This window comes from Mustelus asterias, chromosome 1, assembly GCF_964213995.1.
Source record: "Mustelus asterias chromosome 1, sMusAst1.hap1.1, whole genome shotgun sequence".
NCBI lineage: Eukaryota > Metazoa > Chordata > Chondrichthyes > Carcharhiniformes > Triakidae > Mustelus > Mustelus asterias.
Window position 1 is genome coordinate 108,734,617 of NC_135801.1, and position 11,491 is coordinate 108,746,107.

Here is an 11,491-nt window from a genome sequence, read left to right on the forward strand (position 1 = left end):
GTATCTGAGGTATTGTAATACATTGTGCAATCATTAGCAAATATCCCCACTTCTGATCTTCTGATGGAAGGAAGATTATTGATGAAGCAACTGAAGATGGTTTGTCCTAGGACATTACTCTGAGGAACTCCTGCAGCGTGTCTTGGAACTGAGATGATTGGCTTCCAACAACCACAACCATCTTACTTTGTGTTAGGCATGAGTCCAACCTGCCAAGAGGTTTCCCCCGATATCCATTGACCCCAGGTTTGCTAGGGCTCATTGGTGCCACACTCAATCGTATGCTGCTTTGATGTCAAGGATCACTCTCACCTCACCTTATATTTAAGATAAAAGGATCAATCCCCTGTAAATTAGCTGTCAGATACGTTATATAGGAATATAGAATTTGTGAAATAGTTAGGTATCAATATCCATTTATTTCACCCTCTACCATATTGATAGTCACATTATATGTTGATAGAGACGTTGATGAATCATATCAATAAATCAATGTCAAGTTATCTGATACAGATATAAAAGCCACCTTTTCCCTCCCAAGCAAGATACATTTACCATATCTTGACCCAAATTACTCATACTTAGACACATTCGAGTGATATCGCAAACAGTCATTTCTAGATTTGGGGTATATAATTGTCAACTCAAAACCCTCAGCAACAATTGAATCAATAAATAACCAATAAATAACCCATCACCTTTGATGAGAAAAAAAATTCTCCTCATCTCTGTCTTAAATGAGCGACCCCTTATTTTTAAATAGTGACCCCTAATTCTAGACTCTCTAATAAGAGGAAGCATCAGTTCCACATCCACCATGTCATTACCCCTCAGGATCACATCTTACTCTTCTAAACTCTAAGGGATACAAACCCTAATCCCTCCAAGTTTTTCTTGTAAGACAATCCATCCATTCCTGGTATTAGTTTAATAAAGCTTTACGATAATGCCAGCATCCTAACTGATGCTGGTATCTCACTATATCTGGGCAAAGGCAAGTTATTTTTCTGTGAAATATCAGATCTTTATTTATACCACTTTCTTTTCTAAAAGTACTTTTATTATGTATAAAATGTATGCTCAGTTTTAAGGTTGGATATTTAGTTACTACAGGGAAACATTTTGTTGCAGAATTGGGTGGAGGGCTGTGAAATTAAAGACGTTAACATTTACCTGGCATTGGGTCTTTAGCTAGGCAGCTGCTGAGCTAAGGAATAAACCAGTTGGACTGACCAAAGGGGTGAGGGAATGAATAAGAATAAGTAAAAAGATACAGGATGGAAGGGAAGGTCTGATATCATTTTAAATGAAATAGAGTTAGAGAGAAGTGATCAGGGATAGATGGTGATCATTGAAACTTTATGTGGAGCTGTTTCCTAAGCGAGAAACTGAAAATGGGTAAATATAAGAAAGGATTATGATATTTATAAAATTAGCTTTAGCTGCCTGAATTTAATTATTTGTAGGAGTTTTCTATGTGTGAATTGGTTGCTGCATTTTCTACATTAAAATGGTAATTACATTTCAAAACCATTTCATTGGCTCGAAAGCACTTTGAGGCATCCAGTGGTCATGCAAAGTGCTATATAAATGTTATTTTTCTTCAGTAATTTTACAGTTAAAGTCATGATTCAGCAATGTCATTCCAAACCTTATCTTTCTGAAATTTGCTAATTCGCTCTTTGAATGGAAAAAAATTAAAATATGACCCCTGATGCGAAATGGATGGGCACCCCTCCCCTAGACAAATAAATAAATCTCTCCTGATAACATTGCTTTCCTTTGTCAAGCTCACACTGTCTTTTATAAGCAAAGACAGAAAATTCATGGGCACATGTCAATATTTGCAGAGATCCCAGGGATTTATTCAAGAATTTCAAGGATCCTTGTGAATGTGCCAATGTTTGCTGAAGATGTTTGACAATGAGTGCCTTAAATTGACATACATCTCGAGCATATTTACTTCTCATTCATAGTCATGACCTGGGCATCTAGTCAAGAACACGATTCTGTATCATATAGTCTACAAATAATATCATGAATATTCAAATGAATGCTAAAAGAATAGTTTGAACGATAGCTTGTGATTTCCTGTGGGAGTAATACAATGCTGAAGTAACCACGGTAAGTGAAACTGGCAGCAAATTAAGGATAGATTGCTTTATCCATAACATCATTAGGCACAATGCCACACTGTGATAGGATCAGAAATTCTGCACAGAATATCTGTTGCCAGGCAGCCGCTAACTGGCAGTTCCAGGAAATAAAACCCAGCCCTAGTTCTGGGCTGAGAGATGTCCAAACTTGTACACTATTTGCCTTTAATACACTTAGGAGCATCAGCCAATTCAATAAAATGCTCTTTCCTTTAAAAGCTAGGAACTGGGAAAGAATCGATTTTATTTTCTTTGCCAATGTTCTATCTGCAATTTGAAAAAAAGCAAAGCATTGTGGAGAGCAGGTTCTCACTGTTTGTCTGCACTGGGGACACAAATATTTTACGTACTCTTACCACATTGAACACAGTGATTTCAGCATTGCTGGAAGGTCGGAGATTTTACACATGGAAAATCATTAGGGTTGATGTAATATGAGACTGATAGCTGAACAATTTTTTCATCTGAGGGGCAGATTACACAATTTTATCTTTGAATTTTGCCCTCTGAATCATCTCTTCCTCAAAAAATTGGTAACTTAGCTAAAGATGGACTTGTTCCTCTCTATCTCCTTAACCTCCTTTCATCCTATTGCTCTCTGAGACCTCTGTGTTCTTTGTCTTCTGGTCTTTTGTGCATCCTTTGCCCCTTCACTGTCAGTTGTTTAAGCCTGAATATTTAGAGTTCCCTTCATCACTAAACCTCTCCATCTTTCCACCTCTTGCTTCACCTTTAAGATGCTCATTTTTAAAGGAGTTCCTTTTTGAACATGGGTTTGGTCACCTTTCCTAATCTCTCCTTTGTTGTCTCAGTATTAGATTTTTTGTCTGACTAAGCTCCTATAAAGTATCTTGGACCACATTACTATGTTGAAGGTGCAATGTATATTAAAGTTGTCATTGAAATCCTAATAGAGAAAATTGAAGGTGACTGCTGGAGAATTGGGACGGATGGGGCAAATTACCTTGCCTTCTATATTCTTTTACATTGTTATGCAAATTGCCTTTAGTTGCAACCAGCTGGACATTAGGACAGCAAATTTTAACTTGATGCCCCAAGAGTTTGTGGCGGGCTGAATATAAATGCAGCATATCACGTCAACATGAGTGAGTGTTTAATGCTCTCTGGCTGTGTGGTATTTAATTCTGTCACCAGGTCACTGGCATGCCCTTAGCTCATTATCTCTGACTGCCAGGCATACCGAGACTCTTATGGTTCCGAGACTCTGATGGCAGTCCCGAGACTGAGAATCTGGTGTTTTTTTCAGCCCAGCCATCACGCTTGTATCTGACTTCCAGGTTTCCCAGTCAATTAGTGCGAACGCATGATGGTGACTTGCATGAACTCAAAGCGACTCTACAAGGATGACAATTGATGGATTCTGATTGTGGGAAAACAGAAGAAAGAACTGTCAGAACGGAGTCCCATCATCTGAAGTTTGTGCCTCACTTCAGTGATACCTCCCTGCGTATGATGCTGGGGGATGTCAGGGCCTGTAGGTAATAACAGATGGAAGAAGCATGCCACTAAATGCAAGAAGGCATGGCTGGAGGCTGGTCAGGGGTTGAGCAGCAGAAGTAGGCTGCCAAGCTCCTGGATTCAGCATTAAATGTGGTTTGATGATCTAATTAGGGCAGGAAAGGTAAGTCCTGCTCAAGACCTGCTCAACTCCATCCTGCAGCTTGTTTCATGCCAAACTCCACACTCAGCCTACTTAAGCCTTATCCCTCACCACACTAACTTAATTGTACCCATTCCTGTCTGTCTGCATACTTCCACACATTCCTATCTGTGCACCCACAACTGGCATTCACCCTGCAATGCAACCTCATACCCCTTCCTCATATTTATCCACAACAAATCTTGTCCATCCATCTGTTTAACATGTTCCATTACTTTATTTATAGATTACTTCTTTTGCTTCTTGCAGGAGAAGACAGCAGAGGATACCAGGGAGAGTCAGAGAATCAGAAGCGACCCTCCAGCCATCTCCGAGCTAGCAAGTGCAGAGGAGTAGGTGCTGGAATTTAGTGGAGTCTCGGTATGCCTGGCAGTCAGAGATAATGAGCTGAGGGCACCCCAGTGACCTGGTGACAGAATTAAATACCACACAGCCACAGAGCATAAAATGATCACTCATGTTGACGTGATATCTGCAACCAGTGAGATGATGCACATAATGTTCACTTAAAACATTGACAGTTCTAATTTATTTCTTTAATCAAGCATCCTACAAACTCCACAGAGAAGGCTGTATATTGTGAGGGTGTGCTGTCATAGGGCCCATACAGACCATGATCATGTAGACCATGACCAAAAAAAATTTAGACAGTTACATGGGTAAGATGGGTAAGAACATAAGAACATAAGAACATAAGAAATAGGAGCAGGAGTAGGCCATCTAGCCCCTCGAGCCTGCCCCGCCATTCAATAAGATCATGGCTGATCTGACGTGGATCAGTACCACTTACCCGCCTGATCCCCATAACCCTTAATTCCCTTACCGATCAGGAATCCATCCATCCGCGCTTTAAACATATTCAGCGAGGTAGCCTCCACCACCTCAGTGGGCAGAGAATTCCAGAGATTCACCACCCTCTGGGAGAAGAAGTTCCTCCTCAACTCTGTCTTAAACCGACCCCCCTTTATTTTGAGGCTGTGTCCTCTAGTTTTAACTTCCTTACTAAGTGGAAAGAATCTCTCCGCCTCCACCCTATCCAGCCCCCGCATTATCTTATAAGTCTCCATAAGATCCCCCCTCATCCTTCTAAACTCCAACGAGTACAAACCCAATATCCTCAGCCTCTCCTCATAATCCAAACCCCTCATCTCCGGTATCAACCTAGTGAACCTTCTCTGCACTCCCTCCAATGCCAATATATCCTTCCTCATATAAGGGGACCAATACTGCACACAGTATTCCAGCTGCGGCCTCACCAATGCCCTGTACAGGTGCATCAAGACATCCCTGCTTTTATATTCTATCCCCCTCGCAATATAGGCCAACATCCCATTTGCCTTCTTGATCACCTGTTGTACCTGCAGACTGGGCTTTTGCGTCTCATGCACAAGGACCCCCAGGTCCCTTTGCACGGTAGCATGTTTTAATTTGTTTCCATTGAGATAGTAATCCCATTTGTTATTATTTCCTCCAAAGTGTATAACTTCGCATTTCTCAACGTTATACTCCATTTGCCATATCCTCGCCCACTCACTCAGCCTGTCCAAATCTCTCTGCAGATCTTCTCCGTCCTCCACACGATTCACTTTTCTACTTATCTTTGTGTCGTCTGCAAACTTCGTTACCCTACACTCCGTCCCCTCCTCCAGATCATCTATATAAATGGTAAACAGTTGCGGCCCGAGTACCGATCCCTGCGGCACGCCACTAGTTACCTTCCTCCAACCGGAAAAACACCCATTTATTCCGACTCTTTGCTTCCTGTCGGATAGCCAGTCCCCAATCCACTTTAACACACTACCCCCAACTCCGTGTGCCCTAATCTTCTTCAGCAGCCTTTTATGGGGCACCTTATCAAACGCCTTTTGGAAATCCAAAAACACCGCATCCACCGGTTCTCCTCCATCAACCGCCCTAGTCACATCTTCATAAAAATCCAACATGTTCGTCAAGCACGACTTTCCCCTCATGAATCCATGCTGCGTCTGATTGATCGAACCATTTCTATCCAGATGCCCTGCTATCTCCTCTTTAATAATGGATTCCAGCATTTTCCCTACTACAGACGTTAAGCTGACCGGCCTATAGTTACCCGACTTTTGTCTCCTTCCTTTTTTAAACAGCGGCGTAACATTAGCCGTTTTCCAATCAACCGGCACTACCCCAGAATGCAACGAGTTTTGATAAATAATCACTAACGCATCCACTATTACCTCTGACATTTCTTTCAATACCCTGGGATGCATTCCATCCGGACCCGGGGACTTGTCCACCTTCAGTCCCATTAGTCTACCCAGCACTGCCTCTCTGGTAACATTAATCGTATTAAGTATTTCTCCTGCTGCCAACCCTCTATCGTTAATATTTGGCAAACTATTTGTGTCCTCCACCGTGAAGACCGACACAAAAAACTTATTTAAAGACTCAGCCATATAGAGGGATATGGGCTAAACGCGGGCAATTGGGACTAGCTTCGTGGTTAAATAAAAAAGGGCGCATGGTCAAGTTGGGCCGAAGGGCCTGTTTCCATGCTGTAAACCTCTACGACTCTATAACCAGATACACGCACACTTTAGGTGGACCGGTCATGAAGGTATTTGGGTTTTCACCTGGTGACTCACACATCACAAGTTAATAAGAGCAGAGGGTGGAGTCGGGGACAGAAATGGAGAGTCCAAAATGGAAGGCACAGGATGCTTCAAGCTCTGCTTCACTGGACCTCGATGTTGAACTTCAGGGGCCTTCAATGAACAGGGCATTTCTGAAACATCTGGAAGGGATGTGGGATGTACTGGCAGCCTTTCCAGCTGCATTCTGCAGATGGATTGGAGTCTGTCTCGGGCACGATCGGCGTGACCTTGCAGGCTGCCAGGATGATGTCTTGATCAAAAGAAAGAATAGCTATCTGCATGGGGCATCAAACATTGCAATCTAATGAGTGCATGCTGCCCTTCATCAATGGGTTGCACAGTATGATTTCCATCTTAAATAAGGCTGATGAAACCCAATCCTAAACAGTTCAGTGCCTACGTATCAAAATGCTCTCTGGCTCATTGTGAGCAAGGACTTGCATGCGAGCCATGAGAGTAATGGTGGTAAATGGCGATGGAGAAGAGGGGATTCAGCTTAAAATGTTTCCACTTTTCACCCCCCCAAAACCCCTCTCCACCCAACTTTCCTTCTGTCTGTCTGCTTGTCTTGGTAGTTAATCTGCTCCTGCCATAAGAGCAATCTTTGTCCTCGCAGTTCCAAAGTACAGAAAATGTTCGCCAAGAACATCTGAACAATCAGAGCACAATTCCGAGCAGCCTGTCTGCTGAAGCAAAAGGGATTTCTCTATATTGATGTGTTGGAAAAGGAAGAGTAAAGATTTGTAGTTGCGAGAGGGCATGCGCATTGGGACCTGGATTTAATGGTTGTGGCAATGGGCCTGTCCTCTGGCTGAAGAGTCCAAGGCACTTTGTTACTTCCAGGGGCCCCGATAGAATCAGACAATTACCTGCTTGCTGTCAAGCGGGATGGATGTCCCACCTCCAAGAGCTGCAGGCCAGTCAGAGGCCAGCAGCACTACAGAACCAGTGGTGCCACCTGAAGCAGTGGCCACTGCCAGTCCTGCAGGAGGCCAGAGAGGAGGAATATTGCTCGAGGCCCCAGAACACAGGTAAGATGGGCGTGCTGACCAAGGCCAGTCAGGCATACCCTGGTGAGGGTGGTGTGGAACGGAGATCAGTTTAAAGAGCAGGGGTGTGACTCCCTGTGGGATTGACCCCTTCCACCAGTGGGGCACCCAATGGATACAGGATCCCAAGCAGGACAGGTTCCTTCCTGGCCGCCGGTAAGCCCATCTGGCAGCTTGCCCATGTGGCATGGAAGGCAGAATTCGAGCAGTGGCAATATGAGGCCTTTAAGTTGCCCTTAATTTGCCCTCAGCGCAGGAAAGCCACTTATGACCTTCCTCAGCTCAAAGTTAACTGGAGAGAGGAGTCATAAAGCAGATCTTCCCTCCCCATATACGGCCCTCCCAGCCTCCTCTCAGGGTGGGGAGGTTGGGGGGGGGGGGGGGGGGGGGGGGCGGTGGAGGGTGGGGTGGCATTAAATTCTGCCCAGGGTAGAATACACAATGTTAGATTGTTAGGTTTCTGTTTAATTTATGTACCACATAAATATTATCTATCTACACCACTTTTCCATCTTGCACATTTTGCTTGGAAAATGTTCTTTTCACTTATGATGATTGGTAAGGCAAGACTTAACTGAGCGCTGGAGGGATGTTTGGTTGGTTGCAGAACAACCTTTTGTTGGGGAAAGTGGGGAAGGGTGAAATTGGTTTAGTATTTTGTTGCCAGATGGGTTCACTGATGGAGCCTAACTGACCTTTGCCCTTATGCCAGGAAGCAATGTGAACCACTGCTGATGTACTGGCTACGTCACATTCCTCATCACCCTCCTCTGAAGAGGCTCTGTGTTCACTCCTTGCTCCTTCTGTAGACTCAGACCTTGCTGCTATGCAATGTTGTGCAGCGCACCAGGATCATTCTGCTAATTACAGCTGGTGTGTATTGAAGAGAGTGTCCAGATCTGTCGAAGCTTGTTCAGTGGGACATCTGGTTTTCATACGCCTTCCTTTGTAACACTCCTGGGCCTCACTGGTTGGTTTCTCCTGGGGTGTCAGCAGCAAAATTTTAATTGGGTTTCCCTTGTCTCTAACCAGTCAGTCAATGACACTTCTTCAAGGTGCCAAAAAGCTCATGAAGGCTGGATGGCGTTTTGCTTTGAGTTCAGAGTCTAGCTGGGGTTTCTTTAACATTTGCCTGTTACTTTAAGAATGCTATCACAGAGCATTATTCGTAAAAAATACATTATTTATTTACAAATCTATATACATATGAGGGATTACGTGAATAGGGCCTGGGTGGGATAGTGGTCGGTGCAGACTCGATGGGCCGAATGGCCCCCTTCTGCACTGTAGGGATTCTATGGATTCCATGATACATCTCAGTACTCGACACAAGGCTGAATTTCTACTTCCAACCAGTTCTTAGTCCCTTAATCATGTGGCATTGCATTATAGTTACATCAGTATCCAGTGCTCCTGCTATTAACCCTCTACTCTACAGAGTGGTGCAGGATGAAAGCATTCCAGCATGATCACCTTTCTATGGCTCCATACCACTGACGGAATGAAAGCCCTTGTGGTTCACAAGCACAACTAAATGATGAAGGGGTGCCTGGATTGTGTGCATGTGCAGTCGATGACACCCTGCAGTCCCCAGCCATGACCAGCATCTGCTCACTCTTATTGCAGTATTACTAATGGCAAAGTGAACATAATTGCCTGTTAAGTGTGGTCATGTAGTTTGCTTGGTATCTTCTTCCAGCAGGCTGCAAATGTCAGCCACAATCCGACATGAGATTCCTGAGACACTCGTGTTTAAACCTGCCCAGGAAGCTGATCCTCTGACTGTATACACTGAGTTATGTGTATGATATCCTGAGAGTTGCACCTCTCTGTTCATCCCTTCTTTCCCATGGAATGGCAAGCAGTGAAGGGAAGGCTGCTTGCTGCTGTTTCTGCGGCTGGTCATAAACCAAGGTTCAAGCTAATGCAGCATAAGCAGCACTCAAGCTGATCTGACAGATCACAGCCACCACAATGGAGATCAGACGCACAAACCTTCGAATTAATAAAAGTAACCTGTCATGTGGTGTAATTAAACTCTCAGAGCATGTAATGTGAGCAAAAGCCTTTCACACAACTGGGCAAGAAATCAGCTGGGAGGTTTTGGTATTCATGGGAATTTTTGCCTGACATTTCTTCAGCCCCCACAATTGCCACTGTGTTCATGCGTTGCTTTCAGCAGCGGATTTCAGAAAACCTGGGAAACCTACACTGAAATCCCCAAACTTATGTTAAAATCACACTTAATGAGTTACTAACATATTAAAATTATTTTAATAATCCGTCCTTGCTGAGCAGTTGCTCGGATTCAGTCTAACACAACAGCAGTATGTTGGAATTGACTTCACGGCATGCTGTGAATTTCATTGTTTAAATCCTCCACCCACTCCCAAGACTACTCGTGCAAAGCAAGTTAAAATTCCCCTGACTAATAAAGTGTTGTTCCTGTAGATCTATCATACAATTATATAACATTTCAGAGAGGCTGGTGTAAGGCTGTAATATGAATCTTTGTTCTTAATTTAGCACAGAGGTGGTACGGTGGCACAGTGGTTAGCACTGCTGCCACAGCACCAGGGGCCTGGGTTCGATTCCAGCCTTGGGTGACTGTGTGGAGTTTGCACATTCTCCCCATGTCTGCGTGGGTTCCCTTCAGGTGTTCTGGTTTTCTCCCACAGTCTGAAAGATGTGCTGATTAGGTGCATTGGCCATGCTAAATTATCCCTCAGTGTATCCGAACTGGCACCAGAGTGTGTTGACTAAGGCATTTTCACAGTAGCTTCATTGCAGTGTTAATGTCAGCCTACTTGTGACACTAATAAATAAACTTTAAAACTTTATCTCCATGCTGTGAATAAACATCCAAGATAATGCACTGAGCCAGCCATAACTCATCATTTTTCTGAGCATTCCTAATACAAGGGTGACTGTATCTAAATAATAGTCAAATTTACATACCATGTAAATGAACCCATCCTGTTTCAAATAACTTGGAATAATTTTGTTGAGATTGTGCAGAGTTGAATATGTACTCTAGCGATGATTTCTTTTCTTCTCTGTGCAAAGTTATATCACTATCCTTTATTATTCAGAAAAGTCTGAAAAGAAAGGGAATTATTGACTAATGTATTTTTCTTCTTTTTGTTTAGAAAGTCCAGCACCCACATGAGTGTTCAGCCTGTGGTGGATTTGCATTCGTTCCATGCTCAGTGTGCCATGGGAGCAAGATGTCAGTATTTCGAAACTGCTTCACTGATTCCTTTAAGTCCCTCAAATGTACTTCTTGCAACGAAAATGGATTACAGCACTGCAAACTCTGCAAAATGAACCCTGTACCATCAACATAAATAATACCATAGTATCATTTGTCGTAGCTCAACAATAAATGGATTCATAAAAAGTGTGTTATTCTGATCTTAATTCTAGTGCATTCACTAAATACATTGGTTATTAAAGCCTCAATTACCATACTGCTTTAGCTGAGAGGGCAAAATGAGTTGCCCATTCCTGAATTTACATTTTGTCTGATTTCAGGGTAAATAGGATCAAACTCCAGCTAATCTTGTTACATCCACATTCCACAAAGCATTTGAATGTTAAGAACAAACATTGCTATTTGTAGGTTCAATTGAATGATGCCAGCACAACAAGGGTGGCGTATATACAGCTAGAAACTATACAAAGATGTGAATTAGGAGTAGGAGTAGGCCACATGGCCCTTTCAGCCTGCTCTACTATTCAGGAAGATCATGGCTGACCTGCTTGCAACCTCAACCCCACATTCCTGCCTACACCGATAACCTTTCACCTCCTTGTTAATCAAAAATCTATTTTGCTCTGCCTTAAAAATATTCAAAAACTTTGCTTCCACTCCCTTTTGAGGAAGAGAGTTCCGGAGACTCATGACCCTCAGAGACAACGGGTGCGATTTTCCAAAGAAAAGACTAAGTGCCCAATGGGCGGGAAAATGGAAGG

At 43.2% G+C, this 11,491-nt stretch overlaps 1 protein-coding gene across 1 annotated transcript in view; it reads left to right on the plus strand.

Moving 5' to 3' along the window:
• Window positions 1–10,863, plus strand: part of grxcr1a (glutaredoxin and cysteine rich domain containing 1 a) — an 89,159-nt gene extending 78,296 nt beyond the window's left edge. Inside the window, exon 4 of the mRNA XM_078237769.1 lies at window positions 10,666–10,863. Within this exon, the coding sequence (XP_078093895.1) occupies window positions 10,666–10,863 (198 nt within the window). The remainder of the gene's footprint in view (window positions 1–10,665) is intronic.
• The last annotated feature ends 628 nt before the right edge of the window (window positions 10,864–11,491 follow it).